The 20,397-nt window shown below is 45.5% G+C and overlaps 3 protein-coding genes across 3 annotated transcripts in view; 2 read left to right on the top strand and 1 right to left on the bottom strand.

Annotated features, from left to right (window-relative positions):
- On the top strand, positions 1 to 4,195 carry LOC115021104 (cell division control protein 42 homolog). Its single transcript, XM_029451264.1, has 6 exons — positions 1 to 110; positions 1,939 to 2,043; positions 2,162 to 2,234; positions 2,321 to 2,430; positions 2,808 to 3,005; positions 3,244 to 4,195. The coding sequence occupies exons 2-6, from the start codon at positions 1,939 to 1,941 to the stop codon at positions 3,331 to 3,333; spliced, it is 576 nt and encodes a 191-aa protein (XP_029307124.1). The 5' UTR covers positions 1 to 110; the 3' UTR covers positions 3,334 to 4,195.
- Positions 4,196 to 4,716: 521 nt separating this feature from the next.
- On the bottom strand, positions 4,717 to 8,315 carry LOC115020865 (protein Wnt-4-like). The gene is made up of 8 exons (XM_029450888.1): positions 8,119 to 8,315; positions 7,605 to 7,758; positions 7,290 to 7,374; positions 7,072 to 7,203; positions 6,317 to 6,459; positions 6,087 to 6,227; positions 5,538 to 5,700; positions 4,717 to 5,451 (listed from the first exon to the last, which is right to left on the bottom strand). Exons 1-8 carry the CDS (start codon positions 8,205 to 8,207, stop codon positions 5,282 to 5,284), a joined length of 1,077 nt encoding a protein of 358 aa, XP_029306748.1. The 5' UTR covers positions 8,208 to 8,315; the 3' UTR covers positions 4,717 to 5,281.
- A 7,410-nt stretch (positions 8,316 to 15,725) lies between these two features.
- Positions 15,726 to 20,397, top strand: part of LOC115020864 (chromodomain-helicase-DNA-binding protein 4) — a 20,774-nt gene continuing 16,102 nt past the window's right edge. The window contains 10 exon segments of the mRNA XM_075074147.1: positions 15,726 to 15,917; positions 16,171 to 16,381; positions 16,789 to 16,904; positions 17,817 to 18,071; positions 18,166 to 18,281; positions 18,383 to 18,482; positions 18,841 to 19,045; positions 19,166 to 19,287; positions 19,422 to 19,545; positions 19,970 to 20,142. Of these exon segments, the coding sequence (XP_074930248.1) occupies positions 16,318 to 16,381; positions 16,789 to 16,904; positions 17,817 to 18,071; positions 18,166 to 18,281; positions 18,383 to 18,482; positions 18,841 to 19,045; positions 19,166 to 19,287; positions 19,422 to 19,545; positions 19,970 to 20,142 (1,275 nt within the window). The 5' untranslated portion in view covers positions 15,726 to 15,917; positions 16,171 to 16,317.

Below are 20,397 nucleotides of genomic sequence, written 5' to 3'. Positions count from 1 at the left end.
TTTCTATTCCACAGCTGTGACTGTGGCTCGTCTACTCTGCGCATGCGCGCAAAGTAATTCGACCCTCAAACCCGGATGTAACCAACGCCTAACCTGTCCGAAGAAAAACGGTGAGTAGAGTTAGAAAAACAGTCTAATATAACTATTTATGTTTAATTATCCTGTGGGACACAAGTATTAGAGTCTCCCTAACAACACAAAGCGTGTACTGAGAGGAAACGCGTGTTAATTACTGTACAAAGTTTCCGAGCCGTGTTGGCTAACATCAATCTGCTCAATGAAGTTGTTGTCAGTTAGAAACGTTGTTGTGCGACTGTTGTCTTGTATTCGTCTTTATAGATTAAACTGCTACTGCTTTACTAAGTAATATAATCAAACAGTTTCACAGTTGACAGACACTTTAAAGTGCTCTCTCTTCATCAACCTGAGCTAATACACTCCCTTAATCACGACAGCCAGCTTCAGCTTTACGTGATCTTACGTTGCAGTTTCTACTTGTTACGTGTTGGATTAAAGTTTCAGTGTTTCCAGCCGTCACTTTATCCGATGCTTATTTAGCGGAAGTGTTGAGCAGTATCCGCGGGTACATGGGACTAATGTAGGCCATCTCTGGTATGTAGTGTATGCGGAAGGAATTCACTGTCATCAATAAGCGCGATCACGCACATGTAGAAACACGCACGAAGATGTGCACTACCATCGATACCATGTGTCTTTACTCACCCCGCAAAAGATTACAACATGAGGAGAGTACAACCTGCAGGAGGACATACAAACTGTATAAATGGCTAATTAAGAAATGATACTTCTCTAAATGTGTGTGTGTGTGTGTGTGTGTGTGTGTGTGTGTGTGTGTGTGTGTGTGTGTGTGTGTGTGGGGGGGGGGGGGGGGGGGGGCATCATTATTTATAAAGCAGGTTCTTCTTTCTGAAAATCTGTCTTTTTTTTATAGGCTTGTCCTCATTATCCTGTTTTTCTTTTCTGAACAATGTGCATCCTATCACATCTTCAGTAGCTATATACACGTATACACGTATAGATGTAACAAAGAGTACTTTAAACTTAAATTAAACCTATTCTGAGCATGAATCTGTACATTTGGAGGCAGCGGTCAGGAAGCAGATGGTTCCTAGTGATGTAATAAGTTAAATTAATACGTTTCAACAGGAACTAAACATTATAACCTTAATTAAAGGTAGGATTAAGCGCAGGTATCTAATACACTGTGTTGTGTAGTCCAAGTAAAGTCCTACACTGAAACATGTTTAGTGAATAAATGCAGAGGATAAAATCATTTTCAGGTTGCGGCGGGTCTAGATGGAGCTTATTTGTAATGCTTTTCATTATATATACACAAAGTAAGTAACCATATGTAAGTATTATAATCATACTTAAAGTATTAAAAGTAAAACGGCCCCTGCGAGTGTACTAATACTGTATTATATGACACTGAAGCATACTCTTGTAAGAAGCAATTTAATGTTGTAGCTGGTCTGGTTAAGTTTATTTTAACTACTTCAAATACTGTGGGGGCATTTTACTAACGTGTACTAATATGTATTAATGTATCACACTTTATAAAGTTATAATAGGATGTGATTCTGGATCATTTAATGGAGTTAAAGTATTCATTAGGCATAAGAACAGCCCCTCTCAGAGTGGTATATTATATTAAATAGTTATTATTACTAATGCATCGCTGGTTAAGTTGGAGGAGAGAGATACAATATGAGAAGGAATGTAAAGTAACAAGTACCTCACAGTTGTATTTATGTGCAGCACTTGTACAGACGGTTTGTCACTTGTAACATTTATGTTATGTAAATATGATGTAAATGTGCGGTTACTTCCTCCACCAGTGTCTCTCATTGTCTGATGTACTTTACTGTATTTGTCAACTCTCTTGTGATGTTTCCTGTTTCGTCTTCATCTCTGCAGATGCAGACTATAAAATGTGTAGTGGTGGGGGACGGTGCGGTAGGAAAGACCTGCTTACTGATCTCCTACACGACAAACAAGTTCCCCTCAGAATATGTTCCCACGGTAAGAAGCATGAATGAAGTCACTTTTAATATCTTCATGCTGGAAATACAGCGCAGTCCAACATGCTGCAGTAAAGAACAATAATAAAATGTGTCTTCTTCTGTGCGTGTGCTCAAAGGTTTTTGACAATTATGCTGTGACAGTGATGATCGGGGGGGAGCCTTACACACTCGGCTTATTTGACACAGCAGGTAAAATGAATGTCTCTTTATTTCCCTTCGTATTTCTGTTAAACTAAAAACAAGTAGAGAAACGTCCGTGTCTCTGTGGCTCGCAGGTCAGGAGGATTACGACCGGCTGCGTCCCCTCAGCTATCCACAGACGGACGTGTTCCTCGTATGTTTCTCTGTCGTCTCCCCCTCATCGTTTGAGAACGTCAAAGAGAAGGTCAGTGGGACAAAACCTCGACTTCTGTTGTTGAACTCGAGCGCTGGGATTTGTTTTGGGACGCTGTGAAGATATTCTTTATGATTCCTGACTTTGAGAAATACTTTTTTAATATAAAAACTCTTTTTCGTTTTACACACAAGTCAAAGTTCTCAATTATTAAATGTTTGTTTAAACATAAACAAATGTTCTTTGCGTAAATTAAATAGTTTGAAATGAGCAAAATGTTGATTACAATCAGGAACTATCTGATAAATAAGTACCTGAATCCAGATGTTCAGTGGCAACGTTCAGTTCTTGACCTTTTTAATACAACAAATGTATCGAGGAAGAAACTGTGAATTTAATCTTACTATCTTCTCCCCCCCCCCCCCCAGTGGGTCCCTGAGATCTCTCACCACTGCCCACGCACACCCTTCCTGTTAGTGGGCACGCAGGTGGATCTGCGGGAGGACAGCAACACCATCGACAAGCTGGCGAAGAACAAACAGCGGCCGCTGTACCCAGAGAGCGGAGAGAAGCTCGCTCGTGAGCTCAAGGCTGTCAAATACGTGGAGTGCTCTGCGCTGACACAGGTGGGGGCCGTTGTTACATTTTCATTACTTTGTTAAAGGTGCAATGTGTAAGATATGGAGTGAAGCTGTCACTCACATTGAAGGTGTTGATAGTCTGTTTCCGTCTGATCCTCCTCGCCGCCTGGAGGCGTAGTCGTGGAGGAGGGGGGTTGCAAACAACATGAGATTTGTTAAATCAGGAGATAATAACAGACGATATTAACATCTTGGCTCTTGTGTTCTGTTCCCCCCCCACCAGCGAGGGCTTAAGAATGTGTTCGACGAGGCCATCCTGGCCGCCCTGGAGCCTCCCGAGACCAAAACCAAGAGAAAGTGCGTCCTGCTATAGATGAAGTACGACAGCGGGAGACGTAGCGGTGTAAGAAATAGGTGGGGCGAATCAAAACTTCAGAGAGATCAATGGCCAGCATGAAAAAAAGAAAAGGGGGAAGGGCGGTCCAATGCCTTAGAGACTTATTAAAACACGTGTACACTGATTGTGCCTTCAAAATAAACTTTGAAAGAGGCTGAGGGAGCAAACCTTCAGCAGCAGTAAGTGTCGACCTTCTCCTTTTCTCCAAGCTTTTAGAAATAACAATGTTCTCTTTCCAAATATTCAGGTGGGGCGGGCCCCCCCCTGCCTGTCACTGTTTTTTTTTTTTTAAGATTATTTTATATAGTTGCCGTTTGACCTCCTCTGTGTTTTACTTATTGGGGCTTTTAAACTCAGTATGGGGAACTCTAAACGGGGAACACTTCTAACATTAAGGTTTCATGGTGAACGTTGGTTAGTACACGTAAACGGGCGACTTAATGTGAAGCGCTGCTCCGTTTGTTTTCTCCTCTGACCCGTTTGGATCGAGTAATGAAAGCACAAGAGTTTATTATCACTCCAAACAAAGATGTCTGTTGACGTAACTTTTGTTGAGGCCAAGTGTGCGTTTTTACCAATTACCCTTCTGTTGAATTCTGTTTTATTCTTTCATGTTTATTGTATTAATTCTGTCACTTTGTTTTTGGGAAATGTTAAGCAGTCATTTTGAAACTTTTGACTTTGAGAAATTGATACTCTAACAAAGTAAGTTGTGATGTTTTGATCTTCATCTCGAGATGACAGATTGAGGTGATAACCTTTTTTTTGCAAAGTAAAATTTCTTGGTGTTTGTAATCACAGGATATTTTTAATAAAATGGTTTAATGATGCGGAAAGACGCCTTTTGTTTTGTATGACTGACGGAGGTTTCCTTATGTTTACATTCATGCACGCTTTGTGTATTTGAGTTAGTTAGCTCTTCTTCCTGTCTGCTGCTGGTGCATTGCAATGTTTTAAGGCTTGTGTTCACTAACGCTGTCTGAAAGAAATGAGAAACTAAAGAAAATTCATTCTTAGTCGACACTCAGAAAATGAGTTTCTCCACAAAGACTCATCCAAAAGCACCACTTTAAATATTATGTTTACCAAAGAGGAACAAAAACGACCGATTAGTGCATTAATGTACGAAGAAGGAGCCTAGTGTGCACTCCACACTTTATACAACAGCTGATGAACATCATGCAGCCTGGAGAAGCTCAACACATCCTCTTTACTGCCCCTAGTGGTCAACAGTGGGACAGCATCTAAACACACATCTGGTCAAAGAAACTCCAGAAACATTTTGTGGTATTTTGGATAAAACTACAGTTTTTTTTATTAGATTTCTGTAACAGAGCTAAAAGCACTGCGTGTGCAGGAACACACAGAGGAGTCACATGAAGGTGGGGGGCAACACACAAGACAGACACTGATGTAAGTGGATTTGCTATTTAAGATGTCGCTGAATTAAAGCAAAGACTCAGATATACAAATAAATAAAGCAGAATAGAGAAGACATAAATACAGTACATGTTCAGAGACCTGCTAGTCTATGATGCATACAAATAATAAAGAATAGTGCTGCAAAGGTTCCCTGTTAGTCGTGGTTAAGATCAGCTTTAAACGCTTTGTCAGTTCAACGTGAGACTAACTGTAGAGTGTGTGTGTGTGTGTGTGTGTGTGTTTATATATACCTTACTTACTTTTGATGCTTTGTGATTTTGTTCTTAGATTTGTTTTTACATGTGCTCTAACTTTGCAGCTTTGACCACAGACTCCTCAAACTGCTCCAGTCGGAAAGTGAGTTACATGAAGACCAGAACTTAAGATAACGTGGTGCTAAAGGTGTGAGTTAGGTGTGTTATCGTCTATGTTGTCCTCGTCCCGTCTTGTGTTCATGAGTGTCTGTCGAGTGGTTTGTTCGGATCTTTCCGCTCGCTCGCTCTCAGACTCTGCACGTGTGAATGGTGACTGTGTTCTTGCACTGCTGGCAGCGGACTGAGCAGCACCAGGAGAACTTGCAGGAGCAGCGCTGCACCACCTCGGCCCGGCCCGCTCTGTAGCCCGGCCCGCAGCACACCAGCTCGCAGCCGTCCGGTGCCAGCCGAGAGGTTCCTGTGTTTTTAAGAAGAGAGCAGTTTAATTCTTCTGTCATTGTTTCTGATTGTTGGCTTGTGAGACGGTTTTGCCGTCGATCTTACCGTTACATCTCCGACCAGCAGTGCCGGGGATACCGTTGTCAGGGTCGAGATGGCAGAAATCTGGAGAGGGTGCAAGGTACAGGAGGTCTCTGGCAGCAGGGGGTTTGACCTGCGGGTCACGGGGGAGCAGGGCTGTCCTGGATCCTATACGAGTCAGGCGAACCTAAGAGGAGGAGGGCGTTGGCAAAATGTTAGACGACCACATCCAACCTTTACTCACAGAGAAAAACAAGTGCAGGAAATCTTTTGTTCCTGTTGCTGTTAAATTTCCTCATCAGTAAGGACAGACACTTCTCAGCTCAGCACACAGCATTTCCATCTGTTTATTTAACCTTGACTCGTCCTCAGCATCGAGTACCTGGCGCTCCTGCAAACGCAGCTTCTACGCTGTTTGGTTTTTATCTACATGTGTTTTAAAGTATTTTCTTTTTGTTGTGTTCACGTCGAGAGCTGCAGACTGGGAGCTTTGCTACTGATAGAGCATCTGCTTCAATCCGTGTGACTTCTACATGTGTTCACATGAAAGAAGCTCACGACGTGTGCTGATACCTCTGTGGCTCCGTCAAAGCGCTCCTTGAGCACAACGCCGACGCGCCTGAAAGGAGGCATAACCTTCCAGCAGGTCCTCAACTCACAGGAGCCGGAGACGCCATGACACTTACACTCCACCTGCATGTTGTGAAGGATGGCCTGAAGGGTGAGAGAAGGGGGAATATAAGCAGAGGATATTTAACCGCAGTTATGGAAATGAACCGAGATGACGGCAAAAGAGTTGCAACCTTTCGGCCGGCCTCGTTGTTGTGGAGGTTCATGAGTGGTCGCCCCGCCGACAGCCCTTTGGCTCGTTCTGGTTCATCCACAAATGTTTGGGAGAAAGCCACGCCGTACGACAGGTTGTCACTGCAGCCGGACCACTGGAAGCCTGCGGTGGGACAGAGGGACAGTACTGTGGATTACTAGGGATGCACCGATCTGACACCTGGGCTGTGGGTATCGGTCAATACTGATCTAATATTAATGTTTAATTAATAAACCTCTCTGTGCGGGATCATTCAGCTTAAACATCGCTTTCCTAACTAACTAAATGTTAAAACCAATATCCCCCTGGAACAATACATCTACTTAAACATTTCAAATACATACATATTATTAACAATGTTCTAGATCATGATTCATTATTAAAATAATAGATTGTACAACATGTTGACAGGAATGACTCATTTTAATGCAACACATTGGTAAAGATTTAAACAGGAATTTAAACCCCAGTGTAAAATGTAAAAGGTTTATAAACCTACAGAGTCAGTATCGGCTACTTGAACTGCACATGTTTTTATTTAAGGTTTAACAAGATGGCTGTTAAATGGTGCATCTACACTGGAGCACACAGAAGCAGCTGCAGCAGCGTGACAGGACAGCTGATGGGATCTGCTGCCTCTGCTTGGGACACTGGAACGTTTTAATCCACAGCAAACAGCAGCAGTTTCTTTTTGATACGTGTGTGACTCAGTGCGGAGTTAGAATCCAAGCTCACCCTCGGGGCTGACCCCTCTGACCTTCCTGTCACAGCCGCACCTCTCCAGCTCCCCGCGGGTGCAGGCCCGGGTCACAGCCACGGCCACCGCTGCTGAGGACAGAGCGTGCACAAAGGCCGCCTCACGAGTCCCTGAAACCAAAATAGAGACGTGAGAGTTGCAGGCATTCATCAGCAGGTAATTCTCCATGAGGGTATATGAGGAAACATGAGGATACCTTGGTTCATGACTCTGCCAAATACGTTGATCCCACGTGCAGTGGTGGAACAGTTCCAGCGGCGATTCCTGAACTGGTGCTGGCACTGGGTGAAACAGTGACGTGCATAGCAGTGAGAAAGAGGAAGGGATGCACCGATCGGACTTTTTCAGCCCCGATACGACAACAATTCCTGGGCTTTGGGTGTGGGCTGATACGGAGCACAGATCTGATAGCAGTGTTTAATCAACAGGCTGTGCGCCTCGCTGAGCGTAACACAGATATCAGAGCTGATGGAAGGTTTGTGGGTGCCTGCAGGTCAAACTGAGACTTTACCTCTTCTATGACCATCTCGGCTGCCTTGCGTACGGACTCCATGACCTCCCCTCGCGCCCTGCACACCCCCACCTGCCCTGGGGTCAGCCCCCTCAGCCGCGCACATGGGGCAGCACCGGACACGGGCCTGGAGCGAGGCAGCCTCGCCAGGGAGCTGGGACACAAAGGTGGGGAGTGGTGAGGCTTGGAAAGAGAAATTATTGGGCAAAGAAAGGAAGGGAGGGGGGGGGGGGGTTTGCAAAAAAAGAGAGGATGCATAATGAAGAAAAAAGGGGGAGTAGAAGAGGAAGAGAAAAGAGGGTACAAAAAGGATTAAGAGGTAACGACCGGGCCAGAGTTTTAGAGAGGATGGAAACAAGAGGAAGAGCCGGCAGAGAGAAGGTCACCAGGAGGGAGACAAAGAAAGAGAGGGGAGGGACTGAAAGAGATTTAGAGACATGTCACCATCTTTTAAAAGTTATAGCATGACAAACAAACTCCCTCTTTCTCTTCCTCCCTCGCACGCTAGACTTACAGCCAGTTGGTTGCCATGGTGGGATGGGTTGCCCATAGCAACAGGAGGAGGAGTGGTGCCGTGAGATTGACAGTGGAGACAGTTGGCATCAGACTGTCCGTCTGTCTGTCTGCCTGTCTGTCTGCCTGCCTGTCTGTCTGCCTGTCTGCCTGTCTCTCTGTCTGTCTGTCTCTCTGTCTGCCTGTCTGCCTGCCTGTCTGTCTGCCTGTCTGTCTCTCTGTCTGTCTGTCTGTCTCTCTGTCTCTCTCTCTCTCTCTGTCTGCCTGTCTGTCTGTCTGTCTGCCTGTCTGTCTGTGTGTCTCTCTGCCTGTCTGTCTGTCTCTCTGTCTGTCTGCCTGTCTCTCTGTCTGTCTGCCTGTCTCTCTGTCTCTCTGTCTGTCTCTCTGTCTGTCTGTCTGTCTGCCTGTCTCTCTGTCTGTCTGTCTGCCTGCCTGTCTGTCTGCCTGTCTGTCTCTCTGTCCGTCTCTCTCTCTGTCTGCCTGTCTGTCTGTCTGTCTGCCTGTCTGTCTGCCTGTCTGTCTCTCTGTCTGTCTGTCTGTCTGCCTGCCTGCCTGCCTGCCTGTCTGCCTGCCTGTCTGCCTGTCTGTCTCTCTGCCTGTCTGTCTGCCTGCCTGTCTGTGGTTGTTTTACGTCCCTGGCCCAGAGTCTGGGGATGATCCCCACATATCTGTTGAGATGAAGTTTTCAGGTCAGAGACAAAGTAGAAACGTTGATCATACTTTTCTTCCTTGACAGAAATTCTTTAAATAAATAAACCGTGACTAAGTCGCTGCACGACTAATATTTAAACTCTGAACTTTGTGATCATGCAGCCGCAGCGTTACGTCTCTACACACAGTTTTTATGTTTTGCCAAAGTAACACGGGTTCTTACCAGTTCATAGTCCCGTGATGTCCAGTTATCCTCCTTCTTTTAACGAGTTGATCAAATTGAAACTTAATCCCAATTTCAATCAACAAAGTTGTGCATCAGTCTCTTGTGCTGTCAGCGACCGCAGACGCATGCTCACAGGAATGTTTTACAAACCGCCAGACACGAAAATAAGTCCACATGAGTCCAATTCAATTGAACGTATCAGTAGAATCTACAACAACACAAAACGAGACTTCAAATCCAGAAGTAAAAGTTATTTTGTTTTACAAAAACATTGCGTCAGCAAGTATTCAGTTTGGTCCCCAGAAAGCGAAGGTGTCCATTCCAGGTTGAAACGGCAAGAATGAGTGAGTCAGGGAGATGGGAGTGATGGGTTATAAAGGAGGTCGAGAAGGAGGGTGGGAGAGAGAAGCCGGGCGTGATCCAGCGTGTGGAGTGATGTCGAGGGAGGGAGGAGGCTTTGGGAAGGATGATAGTTGAACTGCGTAAGTATTAAGAGTGGAAGTATGCTTTCTATATGTTGGCATGAGAGCTGCACATCTGAGAGACACAATGCCCTTTGAGTGATTATCACAAATAAACGTGTGTTTCTTTGCCCCCCCCCCGTGTGTTTTCATCCATGCATGTTAATGTGCGAGCTGCTGAGAAACATTTTATGAGAAGACAAACTGAAGCCTTTTGTTTCCTCTTTAGAAATCCTCAGCAGGAATATTGATCGGACGTCCTGCGAGAAATGCTCACACCAGAAGCTATGACACAGCATTTTTATTTATCCCCATGTATGTGTACACGCATGTGAACAAGTGTCTTACCTAATGTTTAATTTTCCCAAACTTTGTTGCTCATTTTACGAGTCCCCCCCCCCCACCTCCCCTTCCTCTATCTCCCCCGCATTTGCCCTCTCGTTCTCCCTCTCTCCCACTCCCTATATTGTCTCAGAAGAAGGGGTGACATTTAGACAAGGGGAAGAAAACACACTGCCGACAAATATTGGAACTGAGGCAAATAAATCACGAGATCGGCGGGAAAGGAGGGCACGAGGAGAGAGTGGGTGTTACACGGGGGTTAGCAAGAAGCAGTAAAGAATAACAAAGCAGGTTTGTGACACATAACCTCAAGAAGAAAATGACATGTGTGTGTGTGTGTGTGTGTGTGTGTGTGTGTGTGTGTGTTTAATACTTGAGAGCCTGATGTACTCCTGTTTTATTCATAATGCACGGGGCGACGCAGCACAGCACATCCACTGTATCGCATCATTCATCTTTATCGTGTGGTTATTCAACGTGCACTTTCTTTACCGTTTATTTGATGGCTTCCCTCCTTTTGTGTGTTTGTGTGTAGCCAGGGATGTAACTTTAAAACTCTCACACTTCTGAGAATAGAAGGCGTACAGTATATAACGCCGACATCATTTTTATCTGTGTAAAAGTAATTGTTGCAGCTCTTCTTTAAGTTTTTATACATGTGTTTCTTTTAGCTGTAGGGTTTGTAAAAGAATATTATTTCTCTTGTATATGTAGCAGGAGGGTGTAAATTGTACCTTTGAGGTCGACATATTCAAACTGTGTAACAGATTAACACATTGGAAACACTTCATGCTTTTGTTTTGACTGATTATTCCCCTAAAAAGACAAATACATCACTCCACACATGTGTGTGTTATTCCAGCTAATAGAGTAAATAAATCTATCATGTAAAACATTTCAATAATAGTTTTACATGTAGCTTAAACACAACATATCATTTAAATTCTACTACTTAAATGTAATGTTGTTTTTTCTCCATTATGATTGAACTTTATTGGGATTTTCAGAGTAAAACATGAAGAACAGAAAAAAGTATTTTACAGGTTTTGAGAAAAAGTGATTTGTAAATCAGTTTGTAATATTGTCATTTATTGAAAGTTCAAATCCCAGTAAAGTAGAAAAGGCTCCGGCCTCGTGTCACCTGACGGAACTTATTCACTGCCTTTAACGGCTCTTTTGTTGAATCAGACTTTGCTGCGGCCCCCGTCCAAGAGTTGGTGGCCCATTTTACCTGAACCCTCTGACACCCAGTTCCTGAGTAACTGGTCATCCCATCCACACACACACACAGACACACACACAGACACACACAGACACACACACACACACACACACTTTCCTCTGTCTATATCTGCAAAGACAGGTTTCTTGTAGGCCCCCTTCCCTCCTCATGTCGTATTCCTCCTTTGTGTCCCCTGTTTCTCCAAGTGACGTCTTCCGCTGTCTCCCACAGCAACGCCATGGTGATGAGCTGGCCACTGTCATGTCCGGCGCCTCTGTTATGCTCATCCCTTCACCCCTCTCTCGTAAATAACTTGCCCTCTTTTTTTTTTATCGTTATCTTTCCCCCATTTTGTGAACATTGTATCACGCTGACACGGAGCTGTGCTGATTGACTGTAGCCCGGCTGCAGAGCCTGAAGAGACGCTTGTTAAAGCTTCAGCGTGACACACAGATGACTTCCCTGTTAGTGGGGGCAGCAGCACACTTTGAGAGACTCTGCTGTGAGGTGGGGCAACTCTGACCTGACTTACCACGGGATGGATGATGGGCCTCGCTCGGAGCCTCAGAGTGACTCATTAACCTATTTCCGCCCAAGGTCATTATGAGATGGACATGTGACCCACCAGCTCTTCCTCTCGCCTTCGTTTGCTTTGTTACTTCTCTGCTCTGGGGGGCGACCTGCCTCAGCACTCAGTGCGGATGAAATAATCGGTAGCAGGCAGAAACATGACTGCTGTGCATGAGCACGCTCACAGTGCTCAGGCATCTCTGCCAACAAAGAGCTGAACGCACTGCTGTGTATGAATGTGTGTGGAGCGTGTGCGTGAATATTATGGGATGGCGGGCGGTGGTGTTGTCAGGCAGGGAAGTGGGGGTGGCAGAGTGAGCGGTGAGCTGTGTGCACATAGGGGGAGGGGGCAGAGGGAATGGACAACCCATGAATATTATGGGATGATGGTGGTGTTGGGGGGTGGAGGAGGGTGTGAGGTGGAAAAATTGCAGTGCACATCGGATACAAGGAGTAGGAGGTGTTGGTGACGGCGTTGCACGTGAGTGCGTGTGCACGCTAGTGCATGTGCACGCACATACATGCGTATGTCAGGAGCATTCAAGCGATAGTAACAGACAGCGGCCAGACGTAGGCCTTTGTTGCTATGCAATCTGTATGCACCGTACAGTGGGGAGTATTGCAGAGGGGCCATCGACGTGGAGGAAGCAGCGGAAGGCCTCTGCTGAAGCCCCCGTGCAGAAGATACCATCACAAGTGTTTACTACAGTGAACAGCTTATATCTCAAACAGGTTCAGGTTTTCAGTTTTCACACTCCATAAATTAATTTCTGGCTTTCAAGGAGCAAAACAAAGAATTTTAATTGTGAATATATTAATAATATTGTTGCTACTGTAAACTACATTATCATCTGAAATGAAAGCTCATACGCAACTCCCAGCAGAGCCCCGAGGTATAACGTTATATCTATATGTGTTCTGAACGACTTCATATCATTGTTGGGGGGGGGGGGCATTCTGTAGATCACAATATGCAAGTTAACTGTTCCAAAAATAATAATAATAATAATGATGCTGGTTGTTTCTTGCAGTAGTTTATCCTCAGGAAACCTCGGGGTCGTCCTTGATGAGGGTTAAACACTAAGATGCCCATTGAAAATGTAAAAAGCTAATTATACACGGTGTAAATACACTTAAGTCTCAGCAGCAAGTTGTAAACGGTAAGTTACCGAGCAGCGGCCTGCCGCTGGGTCACTTAACCGTTACAAATCTCTTCATGTGCAGCCACATTGTTTAATCCTGCAGAATTGTATTTCAAATTCTAATAGAGATCCCAAACTTTCCTCACATACAAAATGTGTGAAGCTGAATCTTAAATGTGTTTATAAAGTGAGGCGGCCATGACACACATGGAGTCTTACAGATATACAGATAACAAAGCTTTAATAAAGAGCTGCAACAAGAATATATCTGTTAAGATACTGACTGAGTGAGATAGTTTAAAGAACTACTCAAACAAAGTGTATATTAAGAGGTTTATTCCTGATTAACTGAATTCTTTGGAGGATTTCGTCCGGTAGCAGCCACAGGAACATTGTGCTGTCACATTATTGTTCATGCCCAAATCAGATTCAGTGTGATTAAGAAGTGCAATTCAAAGCGATCTAAACGCCTGAATGCCTCTCACAGTGTGTCAGTAAGTCTGTATGCAGCATGATTAGACTCTCGTGTGGCCTTCAAGTGCTCCTTCTTGGCTCCTATTGGAGTTCAAACATTTCAAATAGGACTTGTTGAACATTCAAGTGCTTTCACTTTAAATTCCAGTAAGACCAAAGCAAACCCTGCAGGACTAAAGAGTTTGGCACTAACTTATATATTTTATATTTTAGAAATCACAGAGCCACAATGTGCTGCAGCCCGAGAACCAGATGAAGAAATGTGCAGCAGGGAGGATTGAGTGAATCTTCTGTGCAGTATCTGTTATCTGCAGTTGATCTGCGGCCAATGTGCTCAGAATTAAGAGGCAATTCTGCTAACGATGAAAAACCCACATTTTCAGAGTCATATTTATTGCTTGGATGAGTCTGAGATGTTCCGCAGCTTCAAACAGAACCTGAAGGCAGCAATGTGTGTGTTTTTATAAATGCATTTAGACGAACACATAACCTCAGATCAAAAGCTGGTACACCTGCCGTCACTCCTGCGCTCCTGCAGTCTGCATTCAGAATGATTTAATTCACATGTGGCCTTCAAGTGCTGCCTCGCTCACACCTCGCTGAGGCAAAATGACCACTTAGCGGCCATTTTTATTTATTGTTTACAAAGCTTTTATAAAGGCAAGTTACAACACCCTCTGTCCTTGGACTGTTGTAGCAGATAAGGAAAAACTCACCCCAAAAACTCCTTTAACAGGGGAACAAACTAAAGTAAGCAGCGTGCTGCGATGTGCTGCAGCACCAGAACTAATCGGGGAAATGTGCAGCTGCAGAAGTCCTGTAATGGATGTTTTACTTTATTTATTTGACACTTTTTATTGTGTACAGTATAACTGTCATCTGTAGTTGATGTGGCGTGCCTTGAGTGGAACATCTTGGCAATTAAAACAACCTAACTTCCACACAGCCATATTCACAGTTTTGATGTGTCTCTGATGTGCAACAACTCACATCTGATTTACTGCATTACAAACAAATGTTGTGTGTTTTATGAATCAATATACTCACCTTTGACCTGCATCCCTCCACAGCAGGTCAACATACTGCGATGATTTACTCCTGACATTTCTCTCGGGGGGCACCTGTTGGTCTGTGTATCTCCGTCTTCTTGCTCAGTGACAGATGAGGAAAGAGGGAAATGAGTGTTTTACTCGTTGGCAGCGAATCAATAAGTCTGTATTCAGAATGATTTAACTCAAGTTCACCCTTCTTTGCGCTCTTGTTTGGATGCAAGTGCTTTTACTTTGAAATAGTCATAAGAACCAAACACACACACATGCTGAGACAAAGCGATCATTTAGCTGCCTCTTTTATTTAATGTTTTTAAAGATTTGACAAAGTGCAGCATCAGAAGTAAGCAGATGCACGTGCAGCTGCAGCAGGCCTGTAATGGATGTTATAGTTTATTTGACATTTCTTTACAGTATAATTGCCGTCTGTAGTTGGTGCGGTGTTCCTTGAATGTCACATCTTGGCAATTCCCGTACCATTAAAACCATCACAGTCATATTTACTGTTTCGATGTGTGTCTGACGTGCAGCAACTCAAATCTGATTTCCTGCAAACTGAACATTTTGGGTGTTTAATGGATGAATTTACTCACCTTTGACCTGCATCCCACCACAGCTGATCAACATACTGGTACTATGTGCACCTGGAAACCATCGCTCCTGTGGACTTGCACACACCTGTTGGCCTGTGCTGCACTTGGAGGACGTGGTGCTGTAACAACACAGGGACAGGAGGCCTCAGCCTGCATCATCTCATTATTTGACACACATCCAGTTCTGCTCAGCTGTGCGACCCGCTCACTGTGCGACCCGCTCACTGTGGGACCCGCTCACTGTGGGACCCGCTCACTGTGCGACCCGCTCACTGTGGGACCCGCTCACTGTGGGACCCGCTCACTGTGGGACCCGCTCACTGTGCGACCCGCTCACTGTGGGCGTGCAGTCCTCCTGTGTTTGGATCAAGAAAAGTGAAGGCTCTGACTTCTTGGCACTCACAGGTGGAGGCTCAGTAAGTATTATGGTCTGTCGCCAGTGGACTTCAGCTCCCCTGGAGACCATGTGTTTTTTTTTTTTTTTCTCTTGTCTTTTTAGGAGTTGTATATTATGGGATGCATGCTGCTACTGCTGGAGTATTATGGTCTGTCGAGGAGAGCAGGGGGGGGGTGTCACCATGACAACGGGGTTGCTAAGGGGGCTGGGACTACTAGTGGAAAGGGGAAGGAGTGTGTGCATGCAATGAGCCTGGTGCATGCATGTCTAGTAGTGTGGTAGTAGTGTTGGCCTACGTGCGTACGTGCGCGCGCGTGGTGGAGAGAGAGAGAGGGGGGGGGGGGGGGGCAGCAGGCTGAGTATTATGGTCTGTCCGTTGCGAGGTAACTATGCAGAGTCCTGTGAGTGTGGGAGGGGGGATTATTATGGGATGTCTGCCCCCTTTGTGTGTTAGTGAGGATGTTAGCTAAGCTGTGCCTGTAAGGCTGGGGGAGACGGAGCAACGTGTTCTGGGTCATTGACGGCTCTTTTTTTTTTATTCCACTGATCATTGTTACATCCGGGCTTATTGAACGAGCAATAAATGACAACAACTGCCGCACAAACAGCCTGACCTGTACTGATCCAGAGAGAGGGAGCACACACACCTCGACCCGGGACTACACACACCTCAGTAAGTTTCTAATGTCTTTCAATGCTTCAACTTTTCCTTTTAATGTGTTGTTTTAACTCGACAGGGCGCATTTGCCTACTTGAATTAATGACACTTGAACTTCCCTCAGTGCTGTGTAGAGACATGAACAATGATATAGATCCTGTAGTTCTGCAACTTCTCAGAGGACGCAGGTGGTCCATTACATGCTCTGTAAATAATCAGATCCGAGGAAGGGATTAGCAACCAATGCCATTTATTTATTTATTTCCAGCACCCACCGCCCCCTCCCTTCCTGGACACCCCCCGGTCCACTCTCCAACAGTCCCACGTCATTTTCCCTCCTCCCTCGCCGACCGAGGAGCAAGGTTTAGGAGGGATTAATCCGACCAGCAAGACGTCAAATTAAAACGTTGCGAAAATGTCGGGCAGTGAGGATGAGAGGGAAGACTTCGGAGCCGCGGACGAGCCCTCACTTCTGCACGGTGAGCTCGTTTTGTCTTCCTCTTGAAGAAGAAGAGGGTCCATCTCTGTGACTCAAAGCTAGCGTTAGCTTAAGCTAGCCCGTCCGTCACTCGCCATTAAAGACTAGTTAGCTAACTTGTCCAGCAACTGTGTGTAGTTGTGTAATGTTTGAACCCTTGTTGCTCCGTGAACCTCACGTGATTCTGTGAGTGCGGCTGTGGACTGTCAAAGTTTCTCCAGACACAGAAAAGACAAGTTTCAACCTGTTCTGTTGTGGCATTCACTGTGTGTGTGTGTGTGTGTGTGTGTGTGCGTGCACGAACATTTGCCAGCTCGTGTCAGTGCGCGTGTCTGCTCTGCTCTCCCTCTTGCCTGCAGCAAGAGCTCGTGTCTTCTTCTCTCACTCATGACAGCTTGTCACCCGCAGGTGAGGACGAGCTGGAGGATGTTGTGTCAGATGTAGAAGAGGTACCCAAGTCCAAGAAGAAGAAGAAGGCGAAGAAGAGCAGCAGGAGCAGCAAGAGGCAGAGACCCCTCAGAGAGGCTAGTCTCACAAACTTTTCATTCAAATTGTTAAACGAAAAGGCTGTTACTGGTAAACAATTCTGTCAACTCGCCATGTGGGTGTCACGTCGGGGTGCACACTGAAACAACCATGTGGGTGTCACGTCAGGGTGCACACTGAAACAACCACAAGGGACCCTCATTCCAGTTTAGGACCCCCCCCAGATGTACCTGGACATGCACTGAATTGTATTCACAGCAGACAGTGAAGCAAAACCACTTTGAAAAAGATGCATTAATCATCATTTCTATGGATGTATGATGCGTTTAATATAAAAGGCTGGGGGTTAAAATAAGGGAGGAGAGCACATGTTCTGAAATAAGGGCTGCAAACTAAAGTCTGGGAATATTCAAAGTGGGAATGAAATGCTCAGGCTTTATTCAGCGTGTCATATGCAGATAGAAACTTACATTTTATCATAACATAATCCATTGAATTGCCAATTAAATTAATATATTTAATTATATATACAGTGGGAAATGTGTTAAGCTAGCTAGCTAGCTAGCTAGAAAGGTACCATGGCCATTTGATCCAACAATGTGGGCTGTGTGCAACCTTAGGGTTTAAAGGGGACAAAATAAATGTTTAACAATAAAGAATGAATGGAAATAGATAAAATTCCTCAATTAGCATGCTTAATGAAGCTACACCCCACATGGTAACAGCTAGCTAGCAACAACTAGTGGAAGTGTTGACAAGTTATTCACTGTGTTCTCTGCTTCAGGCGACTCTCTGCTGGTTATGGCTGCACATGTGACGGGAGACTGTTATTAGAACTAGTATTGCTCTTTTATGTGTATTTCCCCCCCCAAATATGATAGATATTAAAAGGTCAGATTTTAATTTTAGTTTTTTAAAGTGTGCAAAAACTTCCCGTGGAAATGTTGCAGGAGTTGCCAGTCAGCTCCCCAGAGCGCCTGATTGGAGTAGAAGCAGCAGAGAGAGATGCAGGAGAGGCTGGTGTGCGGTCAGAGAGCGAAGGAAGTGATTATGCCCCCGGGAAGAAGAAGAAGAAACGCTCCAGCTCTGCCAAAGACAAGAAGAAAGGAGGTGCGGCATCAGAGAAAGGAGGCTCATCCAGCTCCAAGAGCAAACGTAAAGAACCAGAACCAGAGGACGACGACGATGACGACGATGATTGTCAGGTAAAGATTCAGACTCACAGTGGATAGTTAATTCCTTCAGGGCTAACATGACAAACTAAAGTCCACCGGCTCTTCTCTTCTCCTCCCGCCTCAGCCTAAAAGCTCCTCCCAGCTGCTGGAGGCCTGGGGCATGAAGGACATCGACCATGTCTTCACTGAGGAAGACTACAGCTCCCTCACCAACTACAAGGCCTTCAGCCAGTTTGTCAGGTGAGGAGACGCAGTGTGTTGTTGTTATTGTGTCGTCTGCCTCGTTGTTGAAGGAGCTAAGGATGTATCAATTATATTTATTGTGACTTTTATGTCTTTAGGCCTTTAATTGCATCAAAGAACCCCAAAATTGCCGTGTCCAAGATGATGACTTTAATGATGGCTAAGTGGAGAGAATTCAGCACCAACAACCCTCTTAAGGTATTTCAACACTGCGAGTCTGATTAGTAATGAATCATGTGTTGCTTTCCTCAAGGGCTGCAAGTATGTAGTGTTTTTATAATTAATAGTCCAAGGGGATGTCTTTAAATGTCTTGTTTTGTCAGCGCAAAACCCAAATATATTCAATTTAATGATGAAAAGCAGGAAATCTCCGTATCTAAGAGGCTGAAAACGGCACTTTATGCATGAAAATTGACCGATTAATCATTTATCGAGATGATTTCTCTGTCGCTCGACTAATCGGTCTGTCCGCTACTCGTCGCCGCTCTTCTGTCCTCTTGTGAGTTTGACAGCAGAGCGCAGAGTTTCTCACTCTGTGCTTTGTCCTCTCCTGCAGGGTTGTGCCACTGCCACTGCAGCACTTGCAGCTGCCAATGTGGCTGCAGCTGTGGAGAACATGGTGGTGGCAGGGACAGACGGAGGGTCAGAGACCAGGGCTGCCGCTTCACCCGCCCCTGCTCCCGCCCCTGCTCCGCCACCCGCTGCACCCCCGGCAGCCCCGGCACCTCCGCTGCGCAAGGCCAAGACCAAAGAGGGCAAAGGTAAAGCGAGATAAAATGTGGAACACAATTGTTAAACTTGTGATTATTGAAGATAAAGGCGGTTTGTTATTTATTAACTCTGTAATGTAACGCCCTCCTGATGAAACTCTCTGTGTTCAGGCCCCAACGCTCGCAAGAAGTCGAAGCCCGCAGCGAAGCCTGCACCGAAGCCCAAACCTAAGAAGGTGGCTCCTCTCAAGATCAAACTCGGAGCCCTCAACAGCAAGAGGAAGCGCTCCTCTGTAAGATTCTTGCTGTCCCACTACTGTTCTGTCTTTACGTTTGATCCATAAATAGAAATATTGATAGTGCACGAGACTGTAACCAGATACTTCTCTCATGCCTCATGTCCTCTCGCTCACTGTGTCTCCGTCAGAGTGATGAAGAGGAACCCGATGTTGACAGTGACTTTGACGACGGGAGTTTCTCTGTGTCCGATGGCTCCAACCGCAGCAACCGTCCGAAGAAGAAACCCAAGAGTGCGAAGAAGAAGAAGAAAGGTTGGCACGGAAGTATTACTTTAATTTAAAAAGTCTGTTCTCTGTGCGTCGATGCTGGACGAAGAGGCAGGAACAGACGGCAGCTTAATGTTGGAGGTTTTGCTTCGTCGAATATGATCAAAGTCGAGATCTTTGGTGTCCAGGTCTCAACATGTTCACCACCGTGTGAGAGCGGGTCGGCCAGAGCGACGCGTACGTGTGTGGACTAAACAACCACCATTGTTTAATGCTAGTTTACGATCCCAAATATAAAGCCTGGTTGGATTTAACACGGATAACGAGAGATGGATGCAATCGTTCCACATCTCCAACATGGAGGGGCAGCGGCCCCCGAAGTCACAAATGTTCTGAAGAATCCACAGAAGTTTTGGAAAGTAATATTTAAATGTGTCTGAAGCCTTTTCTTCTTCTGTGCGTCTCTCAGTGGAGACGGAGGATGGCGACGGCTACGAGACGGACCACCAAGACTACTGCGAGGTGTGCCAGCAGGGAGGGGAGATCATTTTGTGTGACACCTGTCCCAGAGCTTATCACATGGTCTGTCTGGACCCTGACATGGAGAAGGCCCCCGAGGGCAAGTGGAGCTGCCCACACTGTGTGAGTACCTCTCAACGTGGACACTGGAGCGTGTAAACAGCAGAGCAAGAATTCCACCTGCCTGCAGAGTGTTGTTGTGTGGGGGGGCGTGTGGCGGGGAAGTTGCCCTGACAGCAGGGGGGGTTGTTGGGAAGTGGACTTTGTTAATGCTGATTTTAAAAACAATCTTTTTGTGTTCTCCATTTCTCTTTGTCCTCGGCTGCCCCCCCACCCCCCCCCCCCCCCCTCCCCAACCCTTTCGCTCATGTCTATCCT

Source organism: Cottoperca gobio, chromosome 16 (genome assembly GCF_900634415.1).
Source record: "Cottoperca gobio chromosome 16, fCotGob3.1, whole genome shotgun sequence".
In the NCBI taxonomy this organism is placed as follows: domain Eukaryota; kingdom Metazoa; phylum Chordata; class Actinopteri; order Perciformes; family Bovichtidae; genus Cottoperca; species Cottoperca gobio.
The sequence above is the reverse complement of the archived record's forward strand: the minus strand, read 5'-3'. Positions and strand labels throughout refer to the sequence as shown.